We start from the raw sequence: 19,172 nt of genomic DNA, 5'->3' as shown, positions 1-19,172 counted from the left end.
ATGTGACACCTGTTGTGGTGCATGTTAAATTACAACATTAAAAGTAATAATCTCAAAGTTTTACATTAAAATAAATGTTTGCTAAGTCAGTATCTATCACCTAATGAGGTAACACAATTCATTAGCCTATGGCCCACTGATGAAAGCTCTTGCATTTGAAGTATTACAAAGTGGGTGTCGGTGGCGACATGCCCGGGAAAAATCACGAGTGGCGCATAGTTAGTGACGCGTTTTCCATCACCCAGCAGTGGTTGGCTTACTTGAGTGTGAAGTGCCATACTGTTTTTCCAACTGCCAATATGTATGACATCACACTGGCAACACTGTTTGGATCAAATAAATCAACATAACACTTTTTTTCTGTTCTTTTTATGATTTGTACCAAATTGCACCATCTTCTCTGTAAAATATTGTAAAAATTAACTGTTAAATACCATAAATTACTCCAGTAATATTAAAGAACCTGTAAAATAATGCTACAATTTATGCACCTTAAATGTTGTGGTGACTTTTAACTAACTAGTAAATAATTTCAGCTGAGCACAAGAAAATTACACTGAAATGTCACAGTTATTACCTCCCTGAAGCAAGTAGCAACACATTTCAACATTATAGTATATTTCATGCACAGATTTGATTGACAAAACAAGCTGTGTATTAGCCAATATAAATCAACAGCCCCTAAAACATTAAAATTACACCACATGGCCTGATTTTATATCTGTAATGTTTCTATATTCAGGTAACATGTTGTATTGTAAAACACAGACACTGGTATATTTTGGAGAGCTCTTCATACACTGATGTTGTGCCCTAAAAAAGCAAAGAAAGCCTTCATGGATGATTTAGCATTAAATGAGATGTTCCTCATTCCTTATCACTCTTAGTGCTACAGTGGAAATTCTGATGAAATAATTTATCAACGTCTCTTTTGAATTTGTGGGAGAAATGTACTGTGGCGATGACATATCAGGGTTATTGGTGGTTGATAGTTCCTCACCTACATATAATGAATTGGCACTTACCAAATAAACCAACATAACACTTTTTTCTGTTTTTTTCTCAAAATGTGTACCAAATTGCACCATCCTCTCTGTAAAATGCTCTAAAAACTAATTTAAATTACACACCTGCAAATTACTCCAGTAAATTACAGAATACTCCAGGAAAACTCCTCATCACTCTTGGTGCCACAGTGGAAATTAATGCAGCAGCTCTGATGAAATAGTTTCTCAACTTCTCTTTTGAATCTGTGGGAAAAATGTATTGTGGCGATGACATATCAGGGTTATTGGTGAATGGAGTTTCTCATGAGTATGAGAGCATATACATACATACATACATATATATATATATATATATATATATATATATATATATATATTTTTTTTTTTGTATTTTTTCACCTAAATTCAATAACTGTTTTTGATAAATAAAAAATTAATAATTGTTTAGTTTTTTACACAATACTTCATCAGCAGTGGTGGAAGTACTCAGATCCTTTACTGAAGTAACAGTAGCAATATCACAATGTAAAAGTACCTGCATTTAAAATCCTATTTAAGGTAAAAGAACAAAAGTATTATCAGTTAAATTTACTTAGTATTAAAAGTAATATTTCTTGTTTTGCAGAAAACCTCTTATATATTAATACATTCATTAAAGTATATTACTAATACTGGTGCATCAGTGTGTAAAATTTACTGTTGTTCTGCTCAAGGTGGAGCTAGTTTTATATACACTTAAGTCCAGTGGTTCCCAACATAGGGGTCGGGCCTCTCCTGAGGGTCATAAGATAAATTTGAGGGGTTGTGAGATGATTAACAACAGAACATAAAGTTCTGATACATAAATTTAGATTCATTTTTCAGACTTTTCTCTAATCTTTGATTTTTTTGTGAAATATTGCAGATCTCTTTGGGCCTCAGATAGATATTTAAATAAAACCACATGAGAAGTTTAGGGGTGAAAAGTCTCAAAGGGAAATATTCAAGTACAAGTACTTTAAATCAGTGGTTTCCAACCTTTTTGGCTTCTGACGTCTTACAAAAAGCAGTGTGTAGTCGGGGTCACATTTCACATGTCTATGAGTTGTTAACAGCTCCACCAAATAGTGATTTTTCCCTCTAAACTTCTCACATGGTTTAATTTCAATAAATATTCAAATACAATATTTCAGCAAAAATCAAAGATTAGAGAAAAAGTCCAAAAACTGAAAACAGATTTGTGTATCAGAACTTTGATTTTTTCTTCTTTCCCCTCCCATTAATCATCTCACGACCCCTCAGATTTATCTGCTGACCCTTTGGAGGGGCCTGACCCCTAGGTTGGGAACCACTGGACTAAACTAGCTAACTGTATATAAAGTAGTTGAAACTAGCTCCACCTCCAGCAGCTACAACAGTAACATGCTGCTCTAACACTGATGCTTCACTATTAATAATCTAATGATGTCATATATAATTATATATCAGTCAGAGGGACCAAACCACTACTTTTACTGCAATACTTTAACTATATTTTGCTGCCGATACTTTTACTTAAGTAAGATTTTCTATGCATGACTTTTACTTGTAATATTTTTACATTGCTGTATTGGTACTTTTACTTCTCCTTCACTGGTTTCATCACTGGTTCAAAGTCTCTTGTAATGGAAAAGAAATTGTATCTCAGACAAGTGTCTCATATATATTCAGGAATAATATTGGACCAGACACCCTCCTGTAAGTCTGTTGCTGCTAAAATATTATCTAAGTGTGCCAGCAAACTCAAGTTCCTGTTTAGCAGAACGAGGCTTGGTAGTGTGGTTTGACAGCCAAATTTAGGAACAAACTGCAGGTGATGCAAGATAATATTATTCAGTATTTATTAAATGCATCTCCTCCAGCTCATGTTGGTAGTGATGAATTCAGAATGGTAGGACTGTACAATATTATCAGTGGGTATGCTCCACAGTGCTTGTGTACTCAGATAACAATGGTTCATACTCTATAGCATAACTATAATACCCGGGCCATTGTGTGTTCATGTTAAGTGTCTCAAGTAGATAATGAAGCCAGAAGTTCCTTTTTTCTTTACACTGGTGCCATGTTGTGGAGCAGTCTTTTGCTACACCTCTGAAAACTCAGGTATAAATGAAGTATTGCCCATTTTGAAAAGAAATATTGTAAAAATGTAGAAATTAACATTGTAATGTTAAATAAATGCACAGATAGAGGTCTGGTTTGTTCATTCTTCAAAGTATGAGGTTTATAAAGGCAATCAAGCACTTGGAGAGACAATGTCAGGGTCTGTCTCTGCTGACATTGGCCTCAGCGCCACCTTGCGGACAAATTACTGTACGGCTACCTTCTTCTTCTGTCTCTCTTTCATTGCTGACAAAACCTCTCCTACATCCCTTGGTGTTATATTTAATGTTATACTTAAAATGTAAATACACCTTCAAATTCTGCAAGCTAAGTTTTAAAGTCTCACTCCACTCAATGTGTTCCTTTCACTGTCCAGAATGATGAATGTACAGTGTTTGCAAGTAGACTTATTATTCAACACAGAGTATTTTTATATGACTTATAATGTGTGGAGGGGATCTTTACAGATCACAGAGGCACATTTCTGAAACACATTTATGTGTTGTGCCAGTACACAGTTTTAGCCCTGGTGTTTGTTATTATTACTGTTCGTAAACCCAGAAGCTTCTAGTGAAGCATTTATCTACTGACCTATGTTGTGTTTACTGCCCCAGAGGGGAAATAAATCTCTTATTCATGTCCTCCATGTCCATGACGGGTTGCTAACATTACCGGCTACATTACAGCCAGGAGGCAGGATGAATTAGCTTTGACACAGAGGTCTACAACCACAGTTTACAGCCGCAGTTCTGGCAAATGAAAAGTACAAAACCCATTCAAAACTAATAATTAACTAGAAAATGCCATTTCTGTAGAAATTGTGTGTGATTGCTGAAAGCGAATTTAGATTGCATAACTGGAAGCTGAACACTATTGAAAAATCTACAAAGATTAAAATCAGCAATGGGTAGAATTGAACCTACACCCTCATGTTTGTAAGACAGACATGCTATGCACTGAGCTAACATGTCACACAGTAAGGTCAGGCCAGATTCTGGTATTTAGCCTTTCACTTGCATGAAATTGACAAAAAAGCAGTTCCGCTCAGTTCATTAAGCAGAATGACATCACCTGGACTCCTTCTTCTCTACTGAGTTCTGCCCTAAGCAGGGCTCCAACTCACAACCTTTGGATCTAAAAGGAGTTCAGAAATGACATGAGCTTAAACTACTGGATTACTCACACATGCTATGTAGCATGGGAAAAGTTGTATTTAACAAGCATATCAATCCACATTTCAGGTAATAATGTTAAAAGTAAGCTAAAGAGGAATTGACTTATGATAAATGATAGAGATGTAAAGCAACTTTGCACAATATTATGAGGAGCACTACAGTGAACAGGTATCAAACACACAACCTTGTCATCTAAGGTGAAGCTGATCAGAGAACAGTGTTCTAAACCACTGAGTCAACAGACATTCACAAAAATAAGAGGAAAAAATCTCTTTTTTGATGATGAAAATGTATTTGTCTCAAACTAGAGCTTGAAGCCCAGAGATTTGTACATCAATAGTGAAAGCAAGACTAGTTTAACATGAGAATGAATGATATGTGTAAAAAGTGTTTGAAGGAAGAGAGAATCTGTAAGTTTAAAAAACCGGAGTGAGAGGTGACACACATCCTGCAGACTGTATTGCAGTCAATGAGAACATGACAGGGACTCTCTATCAATTAAGGTTCAGATCTCAAAAACTATAAGCCCTATGTGAAATGTATTCACATTTTGAGAGAGAGGAGGCTTGTGGCAACATACTGAGGCGAGATATGTGCCTGAAGAGTTAAAATTGTGGGAGTGACAGCAGTTTAGAAAAACATTTCTGGTCTAAAAATATCTGTGCTCTCCACTGTGCCTGATCACATGACACACTGGTGAGACCTAAAAAAGTCTGCCAAACCCCTGACTTTGGGCTTAAATTGCTGAAAAACTACAAAAGATATACAAAACAATCTGATAACTTTGAAAGTTCAAAGTTTTGTGAACATTCTACAGTTTGAATGGCGTCTGTACGATAAGGGACGTCTGAGAAGTTGAGTGTCAAAGTGACCAAGGTTCCAACTCGGTTGGATGTTTCGTCCCATAGACTGCCATTATAAATTTTAATGTTTTAAAAAATTACGTAAAATCGCTGAAACATGTTACATTTCAGAAAAATACAAGCACACATCTGCTGAGTGAGTTGCACTGGTTGACAGTTGAATGGTTTTTATAGCACAAAGTATGCAGCAGTTGAAACGCGGCAAAAAACGTACGGAAGATGGAATAAGAATAAAGAGTGAGAAGAACAACACAATAATAACTATTATTAAGACTAAAGGATATAACTCTCAGAAAAAAAAATCTCCTGCTCTCAATTTGATCTCAGTCAGTGTGATATTTGAAAATGAGAGCAGATCATGATCTTGCAAGTATTTGGCCAAACCTTCACCAATATGCTTTTATAATAAGCTTTGTTGTTCTCTGATGATGTTTCTCAGTACAATAATCCTTATACACACTCATGCATTTCAAAATTAACTGCTTCTGCCTATTTCATCCTTTAGATGGCGCATCAAGCCTGACTTTTTAAAGTACATATTTCAACCAGCATATACTATAATATACTTACGGTATTATTACTGTAAGTATTTTTTCATGCTATCTTAGACAAATCATACATAAAGATTTACAGGTCAATAAACTTTTTCTGTGGTGTAGTTTAATGAGTGTATAAATGTTTGTGCTTGTGTAACAGGATTCATAAAACACACAGACTGACGTGCTTCAATGCTTAAGCCTTTTAATTGAGCAGAGTACAAGAAACACCGGTTCACTCTCTGGAATCAGTTTGTACTAAAAGCACAAACTTGTTCCTTGTGTAGTGTTACAGCAATAGGAAAGAAGTATGGATTACTACATGCAGGAGCCTACATGTGATTAGGAGACAAAGATAGTTAAGTATGCAAACACACCATCACACATCCACCCAGTTCCTCTGGTTGTGACAGGTATTGCATTTTTCTGCATCATCCAAAGAGATCTCATTCGTTTCTGGCACAGACAAACGGATGTTTTTCCCTGCAATGATCGTCGTCAAATCTCTTATAATCTGTAAAAAGACACAGAGGTTTTATTAGGGATGAATTGTCTTCTTTCTCACGCAACCAATGAATTTGTCTATTGAATTTGTTAAATTTTGTACAAAAACTGGAGAGGAGTTTAATCCAAAACAAACTGATAACAGAGACTAATACAACAACACACAACAAAACTGTTAATTTGTTGTGGAAGGATGTTAATATATTCATAAACCCTACACTGATTCTTGCTGTACATTCATGGAGCACTTAAACTGACTGGAGATGAGATGAACATCGTTTACTTTACAGAAATGCAAGTTTATAAAAATTGTTTCTTGGTAGAGATTTAAAGGAAGTCACTGTGATAGCAAAACAAGTTTTAACTGTAGATTCAAGATCTAAGATTGAGAACAGTTACATACAGACACAAAAGCTATGTATGCTAGAGCCAGACCATGGAGTGCTTTAAAAGTAATGAGTAAAACCTTAAAATCAATTCTAAAATCAACTGCACGCCAATGCAAAGAGGCTGTGATCTCTCTTGTTCTTCATGATTGACTGTTTCTGCTTTTGCACAAACCTAAAAATACAGCACCAGTTTCTCTTCCTTTGTCAAGCCAAGATATTAATGATCTAATAGATAAAGCTCTAGTGCTTTCAGTGAACAAATTTGTCATGAAGCCAATGTAAATTCTTTTAGCAACCTAGACTCAATGGTTCTGAGAACTTATTCTCATTTATCAGGCATCATCAGTGGGACACAAAAAAAAAGTACCAAACTTGACCCAATGCAGACATCACTTGTATTTGCCCAAACCCTGCTCAGGTCTCAGGAAAAAAAAGAAAATGTTTCTCAAGCTAAATTGAAATTTACCTCCATAGTTCATCATCAAACAGACTGCTGATCCATAATGGTCAGGCATCCCTGGAGCCCAGTATGAAAAGCTGAAAGGTGAACCATCACTCCAGAGCCAAGTACCATGCTAAAAGATGAGAATACAGTATAATACAATATAGTGGACAGTATGGTTTATTAGGTAACTTTTAGATTTTGTTCAATCAATATACCTGTTCTGCATCAGAGCCTCCGAGCCATGCGACTGGATACGTGTGAGTTATTCTCAGTATCATACTTTGAATGATATGATGCTCATCAATGTTGTGCACTGATGCAAGGTTTCCACCATAGGCCTGACAATATTCCTACAGAGGTGAGAAGAACAGAGAGAGTGGAGTTATGTGGAGCCACACAAAGGACATATTACATATCAAGTAATAGAAAAACTCCCAGTTAGAAGAATATGCCAATTAACAATGTGTAAGTCTATACCAGCAGAATCAACATAGTATAGAAACTTTCTGCTCAGAAACCAAATCAGCCTGATTACCTCAGCATCAGCCCAAGTCAAGGGTGTTTGAACATAGAGGAAACAGCGACCACTGTAACCAGTCCAACCACTGGGACAAACGGTTGATATCCTGACTTTGTCACTTTTTTCTGAAAACATATTTAGAAAAAAAGAACTTAAAATAGTGTAAATTAAGGTAGAGCACTGATGTTGTGCTTGTTTCAGACGATTAGCCTCAGATGTTTTCAATATTGTTTCACAATCACATACTCGTCCGTACACCGTGGATATTTTTACTTGACACAATCACAGTTCATGCTGACAATTACGCTCTTTCCATCGGAGTTTGCTGCAGCTCCCTCCACCACCCCAACCTCCTCCTTGTGTGGTATTTCATATTGTTGATTTGAAGGGGACATATTATGCTTTCTGTGATTTTCTGATATTTATATACTGTTATGATGTCAGATATCTCTGTTAAACATGGCCAAAGGTCCAAAAATTGAGGTGAACATATGTAAAAATGCTCCCTGGAAGTCAAAAGCCAGGGCTTCATCCTGATCTGAACGCCTCATTTGCAAAATTACCTCTATTTCCTCCACGTGATGATGTCAAATTGTTCGTGTATGCCCACAAATAGCCCTCTGTTGGTAGCCTTCACTTGCATATTTCGGACTGGATTTATAATTGATGATGTGTACAAATGTATATGAGAAGTTAGGTTTAGAAAGAGAAAAGTGAAATCCTACTACTTCTGTTTGTTTATGTAGCCTCTCTAGCCGCTGGAAGTCTGCAGAGGGGCAGCTTCCGGGAAGCAGGAGGGGGCCCTTAAAGAGACAGGAGCTAAAATAGCCTGTTTCAGACAGAGGCTGAACTGAGGGACTGCATAAAGGGCCACTATAAGATAAATAAGGAGTTTTTGAACTGTAAATCATGTAAAGATATTCCAGTAGATCCCCAAAATGTAAATAAAGACATGGAAATGTTATGTATGTCACCTCATAAAGTTGATATCTGGCTCTTCAGCTGCTAAATATTGTGCTAAATCATCTTATCTGTCTGTTTGGTGCCGGTCTGTTAGTGTATCAGAACTGAAAACAGCTGCCTGCTGCAGCTGGAAATGCAGTTGACAAGAGCAGTGAAAGTGAACCAAAACAGTAAAGTTGCAGCTATGAAAAGCAATGAAGTGAAAGAGACTACAATACAACTCACCAGGGTCTGTTTCTGGAAGATCTGCAGGTTTGAAACAAGAACAGACAGAATGTCTTTTTCAGGAAAAATTGATTGTTAAAGATGAGTTCTACTAATGTTTTAAGATAAAAAAATATTCTGCTTTGATTAATAATCTGCGTCCTGATTGTTTTTTTTTCCACAAAAGAAGTTCATTTACTCTGCTTGAAATTCTTAAATTTACATCTATTCCTTCTCTCTTATTTGAAAATCCAGAATGTATAAAAATGCAAATATTTTTTCATTACATTACAAAAGTTAAACTGCTGGACACAATTTTCCCATTTTCATTTGCATATTGGACCACGATTGACTCCAAACTAGTTGTGAAGTTACAAGTCATGCTTTTAGATAATTCAGTGAGCACAGAGAAATGTTGTCTCATTCTGTATAGTGAAACTCAAACATCCAAATAAAGTAACAATAAGAAAAACACATTTTTAGCTGCAGGGAAACTTGCCATTTCTGCTCTTTCCCCGTGTTAATACTCACCAACAGCTGTGGTCAGTGCCATCATGACACAAACCAGTAGAGACACAGCCAGCATCTTCATGGTGGAGATAGTGCAGATGGTAAAGATGATGATTATCTTCAATGAAGCGAGACAGACATGTTAGTAATGCTTCCAAAGAGAGCAGAGATGACAATAAGAGAGAAAAGAGAAAGGAGAAAAGAGAAAAACCTGCTGCAGGATGATCTTGTCTTCTGTCTTCTCACTCAGTGTCAGCTTGAAGCTTCAGTCGTCCTGTGTAGAGGTGCTGAACAGGAGAAAGACGAGCTCTTATATACAAAAATGTATCTATCTATCTTTGTTTTAAATAAATACCACAGCCTACTCCACCCCAGTGTATGGATCATAAAATGCAGCTACATGGAAAGCCCTCTATAAAGGCTTATCAGATTCTGTGCATAAACTTTGGCGCCACTTCCTACACTGTTGTTTACTTAAACAGCTAATTAGTGTTTTAAGAGACATACAGTGTTCCTGTTGCAGAATATTTATTGGCACGACAGCGTGTCACCTGCAAACCTGAAAGGATAAACTGTTCAGAAAATAGATGGATGGATGGGTTGTTGAATGGAGAAGCTGAAACATAGATCATATCAAATGATAAAGTGCAACATTTTATGATTTTTCTAATCATATTAGATCATATTCATTAGCATATACAGTATAATTAAACCTGGTAATTTACAAAGAATTTATACTGTATTACAGGTATTTTCTTACTAAAGGGTATCTGTTCCAAGCTACGTATGACCCACTGAGCAATCTGGTATTTGGGAGGAACTTAATGGAGAGGTTGACATTTCTTCAATTCTTTCATAAAGCAATAGTTAGGATGTGATAATTAACACTTAAGTAGTTTTTTCTTTCCATAATTATTCCTCCTGTTCATACTGACTATTAGAATGCACTAATGCACTTACTATGTAAGTGATGTGGGACAAAATCCACAGTCCTCCTTCTTTGCAAAAATGTATTTAAAAGTTTATCTGAAGCTAATATGAAGCTTCAGTGTCCAAATGAGTCAAATCAAGTAGATATCTTCCACCGCAGCTCAACAAGGAAAGACAAAGAGGGAATTTGATGCTAAAAACACTGTAAATGCAGCAGATATCCACTTGATATGACTAACTCAGACTGCTGAAGCCTCATATAAGCTTAACATCAACTTTTAAATGCATTTTTGCACAAAATGACTGTGTGGAAACACTGTGTTTTGGCCTCCATCACTTACATTGAAATCACATTTGAAGGGGATCCAGTATGAACAGGAGGAATGATTACAGTGAGGAAAACCTCTTTCACTGTTCATATTATTTTACAATCAGGACATTGACAGACAAAATAAACAATATCCAGGTTAATAACAGCAATGATGATACAAGGATGAAATTCCAGTACAGCCACAAAACATCTGTTAAACAAGGCAGAAAGAGGCATAAACACATATTTGCATTTCATTTATACGGATGTAGCGACAGATGTCGTGGCTGTACTTGAATATGATAAACTTTGTTGCCCCTTAACTTTTTCTGTAATCACAAATAAAATGATTGAGTGAAAATCCTTGCACACGGATTTCCACTCAATATTTTAATTCTACCGCATGATTATTTCTAGCCTACGAGATACCATTTGAGGTAAATGAGATTTCTTTGTAATTTGGGTGGACTGACCTTTTAGCCCTTATGTTAAGCGGAGCAGCTGCCAGATGTAAATGTGCAGCAGGGCGTTGCTTAAAAAGAAATTAACTCTCATTTAAACCTACCCTTGGTAAATATGGATTAACAAATAATCACCATGGTTGTTATATCCGTATGATCCACACTGATAGTCTGATGGAGCTCCACTGTGAAACTGGGAACAGATCCAGAACAATAAAAAAGAAAAAGAGACACAAGTCAAAAGAAATGTTGAAAACACAAGGACATCATGACCATACTGTCACTTACTGTGGTGTTCCTCTCTCGACACATTTTGTCTTACGGAGCCTCCGGTACATTTTGCAGAGAAGGGATGATGAATGTGGATTGTAAAGATAACTATGGAAGAGGATTAGGGCCATTTAAAGTTTAAAATCAGAATTTAGACACGGTTTGCTGTAGACTAGCACTAGTGCTGTGCATTGGTGGTGTGTTGGTTTTTTGAGGGAAAACCCTGATAGCAAAACCATAGTTAGAAAAGGTTGCCACTAATGCACTGGCTCTGTTTTGAACAGTCATTATTTTGGGTGCTTATTGGGTTGCAACCAGAAGGGGGAAGAGGAAGAACAAGACGAAGACAGTATGCGGTTATAAATAGGCACAAATAGGAGGTTCCTTATTTGATTTGTGTTCCTCCTCTGAAAACAAAATGCTGTTCAAGACACTGTTGCAAACTGTGAAATAAACAGCGTGACGATTGTATGATGCAGCATAAATGTAATGTCCATAAATGACTCAAAAAAGTAAAAGTAAAGAAAGGTTCCCCCTATTGAAAAAAACAGCAGTGTAGATTTAACAGAGACTCACAGACCAGTTTGTTTTGATGCTTCAGCCTTTTACTTTTAAACAAGACAAGAAAGACAAGATCACTCTCTAGAATAAGGTGCTAAAAGCATTATTTCCAAAACACATTCAGTCTGCTCTTTAGGTACAAGACCTGACAGACAAACCAGCTCCAGTTTATGTCACTTGTCACTTCGTTCCTTAAGTAGCGTTACAGCGATAGTAAAGAAATAAAGATGTCAAAGTGACTTCAGGTTATACATGTTTATGAGACTGATAAAGCAAAGATGAGATTGCAAATATAAACACACATCCATCAGTGATTTTGAGTTACTTCATGCCTCAACGTTAATCCAGGAATCCATTGATTTCCTTGCCACAGACAAACGGGAGATGACTGCTACACTTCGTGTCATCCCAGCAGTTGTTTCCTGTAAACACCATAAACACAGGAGCGTTTGTTCTTGTTCTGTATACCAACATCACCAGATAGAAAACTACTGAATGTTAAAACAACATTATGGTAACTGTGGAAAACATTCATAAGAGACCAATCTTTCTCTTACTTATCTATCAGAAACTATTTACAATGTAATTCTTATTTAATTAAACCAAAGAATATTTTATTCAGAGAGCTTTTGCAAAAAAATTAATCCTTTCGGCAAATTCCAAAACATTATGCTTTTTCCCCTGTTTTTTTCCTTTAACCCATTATCATTTATACCACTCATAAATTAAAGTTATAATCCTTAAGATTTTTATTAAATCAAACCAGTTTTTGTTTCAATCTATGGTCTGCATTTTCAGCACTTTATGTTTTTACATTCTGTAAATGCCTTTCTATGTAGTAGTTTTCATTGCCAGTGTCGGGATCCCACCCAGGATTCAGATTGCCTTCACAGGCTCGAGGGATTCACAGGACACGATGCAGCATCTAATCCAACATTACTGGTTTTAATTTCATTTTTATTGATATCAGCCTCATTGTTTACTGTTCAATCTGTTGCAGTAGTATCAGAGCTGTAGTAGCCTCTTAACATGCACCCTTTTCTTTTTTTTTTTTTTTTTTTGTATTTTCGCCTATTTGGCATACCCAAATGGAAAAGCTTATAACAGAAGAACTTTGAGGCCAAAATGCATGTATTATGCTTTATTTGAAAGGTAATATCTTCTAGTTTCTGGAAATGTGTTGTTTAGCATGTGGCTAAGACACAACCAAAACTACATCAGTTCAAATAAGGCTCAAAAAAGTGTTTTTGGTCCTCATCTATATTGAGTCATATTTTGAATAACAATAACTAGGACATGCTTTATGCTAGAACTATGCAAATCACCACATACCTTCTACATCTTGTCAAACACTCATATATAAAATTCCAGACCTCTAGGTCTAACCTTATCAGATCTAGGGAGTTTTTAGTTTGTGGTGTCACTGGTGTCCCCAAACCTCTTCAAACGTCTCCAAGTGGCCAAATTGTGCCAATTGCTTTTACTCATTACTGTGATGCTAAGCTGCTTAAAACTGGCTTAAGTGGGTTGCCAGTGACCTGGTGGATGTGAAAAGATCAAATTATTGCTAATAAAAAGACATTTCCTACTGCTCCAGCTTCACAATAAAACCATTCATCTGGTGGGACCTGGGGCGGCTTTAACTGTGAAGCAGTCTGTTACTGAGGATAGCACTAAATGCTTCAAAATTGTTTATCGAAAGTGATTTGAGTCCAAAAAACTGAACATTTTCAATGTTTTTAGCAAAGAAAAACTAGCATAAAATAAGATTGCATTTGCAATTATTGTTGACTGACTTCTTAATTAAAACAACCTGAGTTTGTTTACCTGCACTGCTAATAGATACACAAGTTGCCCTTCTATTGTATTTCTGACAAAGTAGCTGTAACTTTACACTCTCACTGGAAATAATGTGCTTTGATTCACCTCCATGGTTCATCTGTAAACAGTCCTGGCCAAAAAAGTTGTTGTCAGGCTGTTCAGAACACCAGTTCAGATATGAGAGACGTGAACCGTCACTCCACTGCCAAGTGCCCTCCTAGACAAGAAAACAGAGTAGAATATGAGACATGATTTTAAAAAATGAACTAAACGACGTGTTATAATGAATAAAACCTATACCATTTGTGCATCAGAGCCTCCAATCCATGCTTCTTTATACCCATGAGTGGCTGTCAATATCAGCCGCTGAATCACATGGTACTCCTCTATGTTATGTACTGATGCGAGGTTTGCATTCATGGATTGGCACTCTTTCTACAATAAATAAAATGGAGAGAAACAAATAAATAGAGGATTTGAAGGAAACCAAATCAGAATATCGATGGCCAAAGTGCAAAACCTCCTATCTGCAGAATTTTCTGATTGGCGGATTTCACTTTAGATGATGAGAATAAGGAAGGCTGCTCATATTCAGTCTGTCTGCAAGATAATCTCGCCCTTTGTTGTGAAAGAAAAGTCACCTGGTGAAAACCTCCAATCAGGTTCGCTGGGAACATGTTGAGGCACAAAACCTCTGGCCCTAGTATACTACAATGTATTACATTTACTATACTGGCCCATCTTTTTACCTGAAAACAAACTTAATTTTATTTTTAATTTAATTTGAATTATTAACTTAATTTAGAGCATTGTTATGTAGAACCTCTTCCAACTTGCACTAAGTGCAAAAGCTCCTGTCTGCAAAAAGATCCAGGAAAAGTGGGGAAAAACCTCCTATCTGCACTTTGCTAGGTACTAATACCTAGTCGGTATTGTTAACACATAATATATTATGTACTGAGCAACCTTGACAAATAGCATTCTGGAAGAAAAGTCTGGAAGAAGTTTTTTTTAGTTCTCTCAAAAAAGTGCATTGTTCAGATAGAAGGTTTTGCTCTTCGGCCATCGATATGTCAATTAACCATTTATCTTATATGCAAGCAAAATAAAAAGAAGACTGAGGTGAAATTATCCTGATTACCTCAGCTTCAGCCCAATTCATGGCTCTTGGGATGTACCGAAAACAGCGACCTCTGAACCGACTCCAACCACTGGGACAATATATTGGCCTTTTGACCAGCTGTCTCTGATCTGAGAACAAATAAGAGAATACTGGGGAATCTTAAATCATCAAAAAGACAAGACCCTATCACCCCTTTTCTGGTCTCTCTTTACTGGTCAGTTTTAGAGATAATTTTAAAGAAATGGTTTGACATTTTGAAAAATACTCTTATTTGCTTTCTTGATACTTGGTATTTAAAGACTGTGGCATGCTTTATTTTTACCCTTTCCAAAGCCAAAAATACAAAAGCAAAGGAGTAAGGAATGCACCAAATTATATGTTTATCTGCTCTTACGTAAGCTGTTATCGTTAGCATGTCTGGCCACCTAGCTTACTACCAACAACGTTACTTCTGAGGCCAAAGAGCACATCATTAACTAACTTAGTTTGTGAAGTTACAGATTTCATTTTAAAAAATGCCCTGTTCACAACTAGCACAACCACTGTGCAGTGTTTCCCACTGGTCCTGGATGCTATCAGAGTTTAAGCTAACGTTAGTGGCTTTGTTCTGATCTTTATTTGATTTAGGGAAAGTTTACACTCCAGCATTTTCTGAAATAACGTTACGTTTGACAGACATATCCAGTCTGTTTAGTATTCAAACTAAAAATGGTTTCTCTTGTAACTAGGGTTGCAATGATTAGTCTATCAATCAATTAGCTGGTCACAAGAAAATTGATCTGCATCTATTTTAATAATCAGTTAATTGTTAAAGTCCTTTTTCAAGCAAAACTGCCAAACATGTACTCACCTTCTTAAATGAGAGAATTTGCTGCTTATTCTTGTCTTAACATCATAGTCACTTAAATATCTTTGGTTTTGTTGAACAAGACATTTGGTAATATCACCATGGCCTCTCGGAAATTGTGATGGACATTTTTTGAGCAGCTTTTGAGAATCAAGAAATTAATCAGTAGTTGCATCCCTACTTGCAACTTTAAAAAGTGAAAACGTACACTTTGAAAATATAAAGAAGTATGTAAGCAAAGCAGCTTAACAGGGATATGGTCATACACAGTAACATTTTCCTTATCATAATACCAGAACTAACTAGGTCTACCCACAAGCCTCTCCCTTTGTCAGGTAAAAACTGGTAAATTAACACGAAATCTTGGCGTGGTAAGGACAAAGTTAAAGAGAAATCTACAAGAATACACACTGACCTGTTTGATCCTTTGTAGCCTCTGCCTCTTGAACAGCTGGACAGTTTGACATACAAGTTATTGACTTGGTTAATCTCTTCTTGTTATATATAATCTCTTCTTGGTATATATAGACAAATAAAATTCCTGTTCATCCTACATAACACCATTACTATATAATATTTACCGTCAGCAGTGGTCAGAGCCATCAAGGCACAAACAAGTGCAGACACAGTCAGAATCTTCATGTTGGAGATGATGGTGATGACAAGCTTCAATAATGTTGCTCAAGACAAGCAGCTCTTAGGTACAGTTACTTATCTTGACATCTCACACAAAACAGGGAACTCACGAAACACTCATAAAGAAACACTATTACAAGGTAAAATATACTCAGAAACTTAAAGCACAATCTGTAATCTAAATGTAAACAAAAGGATATATTTAGTGCATCTTAAATGTTTGTTCTAATCAGTAATGTCTGTAAACTCACGATTAGAGCAAACCTCTATCATCAATTAAATCAGTTCACAAAATGTTCAATTCAAACTGCAATTTAAATTTGCTGTTTTTTACAGTGTAGGCTTGTAACCATTGTCTTTTGGTATTTGTCAAGAGATTGTATTTGCTGAGGACACAGGAATTTGTGCTACATTACTGTAGACAATTTCCTAAAAATTAAAGTTAGATGTGGTTTTAATTTATGTTGTATTGCCATGTTCTTGGTGCAATTTCAAACTCACTTCATAATTGTTCATAATTATAGCTAAGTTTAAAATATGCATACAAATATATGACAGAGAAATGTTGAAACAACTCAATACATAGATGTGACACCTGTTGCGGTGCATGTTAAATTACAACATTAAAAGTAATAATCTCAAAGTTTTACATTAAAATAAATGTTTGCTAAGTCAGTATCTATCACCTAATGAGGTAACACAATTGATTAGCCTATGGCCCACTGATGAAAGCTCTTGCATTTGCAGTATTACAAAGTGGGTGTCGGTGGCGACATGCCTGGGAAAAATCATCACCCAGCAGTGGTTGGCTTACTTGAGTGTGAAGTGCCATACTGTTTTTCCAACTGCCAGTATGTATGACATCACACTGGCAACACTGTTGGGATCTCTGGGAAGTGAACAACAGTCACACAGCAGCTATTTTTAGGAGTGTGTTGGTTTGTATGTCAAACAATATGTTAACATAATAGGTTTTTTCAGTAATTTCTTAAAAGTAGCTGCAGTAAGTATTAATTCTTAGGATGTTTCTTTGTAAGGGTTATGTCATTTGGAAGTATACGTGAAATGTATCTAACATGCTAATATGTAGTTTGACACAATAACTACACACTGAAAACGAAGTATTTTCTGTCCGTCAAAGAATTGTTAAGAATCTAATTTATTAAGAATTTTTGCTAATTAACAACTACATATGAACCTGCATATAATGAATTAGCACTTCCCAAATAACACTTTTTTCTGTTCTTCTTATGATTTGTACCAAATTGCACCATCCACTCTGTAAGATGTTATACAAATTAATTGTTAAATACCAGAAATTACTCCAGGAAATTAGCATAATATTTAAGAACCTGTAATAATAAAAACTTAAAAGTAAAAAAATAATACTACAAATTATGCACCATTTAAGCTTACATAGCTTGCAAAATGTTGTGGTGACTTTTAACTAACTAGTAAATAATTTCAGCTGAGGACAAGAAAATTACACTGAAATGTCACAGTTATTACCTCCCTGAAACAAGTAGCAACACATTTCAACATTATAGTATATTTCATGCACAGATTTAATTGACAAAACAAACTGTATATTAGCCAATATAAATCAACAGTCCCTAAAACATTAAAATTACACCACATGGCCTGTTTTTGTATCTGTAATGTTTCTATATTCATGTAACATATTGCATTGTAAAACACAGACACTGGTATATTTTGGGGAGTTCTTCATACACTGATGTTGTGCAAAAGGCAAAGAAAGCCTTCATGGATGATTTAGCATTAAATGAGATGTTCCTCATTCCTTATCACTTTTAGTGCTACAGTGGAAATTCTGATGAAATAATTTCTCAACATCTCTTTTGAATTTGTGGGAAAAATGTATTGTGGCGATGACATATCAGGGTTATTGGTGGCTGATTCTCATGAGTATGACAGTATATATATATATATATATATATAAACTTATCATGTGGTTTTATTTAAATAAAACCACATGATAAGTTTAGGAGTGAAAAGTCTCTTTAATGGAACTGCAAACAACTCATGACAAGGAGCTCCAGCTAGAGACTGCTTCTTTCTAAGAAATGAAATGTAGTGGAGTGGAAGTATGAAGTAGCATCAAATGGAAATGTTCAAGTAAAGTACAAGTAATTTAAATCAGTGGTTTTGAACCTTTTTTGGGTTTTGACGTCTTACAAAAAGCAGTGTGTAGTAGGGGTCATACTTCAGATGTCTATGAGTTGTTAACAGCTCCATCAAATAGTGGTTTTTCCCTCTAAACTTCTCACATGGTTTCATTTCAATAAATGTTCAAATGATCCAATATTTCATCAAAAATCAAAGATTTGTGTATCAGAACTTTGTTTTTTCTTCTTTCCTCTCCCATTAATCATCTCACGACCCCTCAGATTTATCTGCTGACCCTTTGGAGGGGCCTGACCCCTAGGTTGGGAACCACTGGACTAAACTAGCTAACTGTATATAAAGTAGTGTAAACTAGCTCCACCTCCAGCAGCTACAACAGTAACATGCTGCTCTAACACTGATGCTTCACTATTAATAATCTAATGATGTCATATATAATAATATATCAGTCAGAGGGACCAAACCACTACTTTTACTGCAATACTTGAACTACATCAAGCTACCAATATTTTAATTTAAGTAAGATTTTCTATGCATGACTTTTACTTGTAATATTTTTACATTGCTGTATTGGTACTTTTACTTCTCCTTCAATGGTTTCATCACTGGTTCAAAGTCTCTTGTAATGGAAAAGAAATTGTATCTCTGACAATTGTTTCATATATTTTCAGGTATAATATTGGACCAGTCACTCTCCTGTAAGTCTGTTGCTGCTAAGATATTATCTAAGTGTGCCAGCAAACTCAAGTTCCTGTTTAGCAGAACGAGGCTTGGTAGTGTGGTTTGACAGCCAAATTTAGGAACAAACTGCAGGTGATGCAAGATAATATT

The 19,172-nt window shown here is 35.8% G+C and overlaps 2 protein-coding genes and 1 long non-coding RNA gene across 3 annotated transcripts; all 3 read right to left on the bottom strand.

Annotated features, from left to right (window-relative positions):
- Positions 1-5,749: 5,749 nt before the first annotated feature.
- Positions 5,750-7,672, bottom strand: LOC122973998 (type-2 ice-structuring protein-like). Its single transcript, XM_044341825.1, has 4 exons — positions 7,576-7,672; positions 7,256-7,390; positions 7,062-7,170; positions 5,750-6,216 (listed from the first exon to the last, which is right to left on the bottom strand). Exons 2-4 carry the CDS (start codon positions 7,316-7,318, stop codon positions 6,149-6,151), a joined length of 240 nt encoding a protein of 79 aa, XP_044197760.1. The 5' UTR covers positions 7,319-7,390; positions 7,576-7,672; the 3' UTR covers positions 5,750-6,148.
- A 1,575-nt stretch (positions 7,673-9,247) lies between these two features.
- On the bottom strand, positions 9,248-11,498 carry LOC122973999. Its single transcript, XR_006400193.1, has 3 exons — positions 11,074-11,498; positions 9,449-9,524; positions 9,248-9,355 (listed from the first exon to the last, which is right to left on the bottom strand). It is a non-coding gene; the product is annotated as an uncharacterized LOC122973999 (long non-coding RNA).
- Positions 11,499-11,791: 293 nt separating this feature from the next.
- On the bottom strand, positions 11,792-17,420 carry LOC122973994 (type-2 ice-structuring protein-like). The gene is made up of 6 exons (XM_044341820.1): positions 16,142-17,420; positions 15,976-16,011; positions 14,732-14,841; positions 13,891-14,025; positions 13,696-13,807; positions 11,792-12,191 (listed from the first exon to the last, which is right to left on the bottom strand). Exons 1-6 carry the CDS (start codon positions 16,200-16,202, stop codon positions 12,109-12,111), a joined length of 537 nt encoding a protein of 178 aa, XP_044197755.1. The 5' UTR covers positions 16,203-17,420; the 3' UTR covers positions 11,792-12,108.
- Positions 17,421-19,172: the final 1,752 nt, after the last annotated feature.

The sequence above is a fragment of the Thunnus albacares genome, chromosome 22 (genome assembly GCF_914725855.1).
Source record: "Thunnus albacares chromosome 22, fThuAlb1.1, whole genome shotgun sequence".
NCBI lineage: Eukaryota > Metazoa > Chordata > Actinopteri > Scombriformes > Scombridae > Thunnus > Thunnus albacares.
Note: the sequence above shows the minus strand (reverse complement) of the source record. Positions and strands in the feature narration are given on the sequence as shown.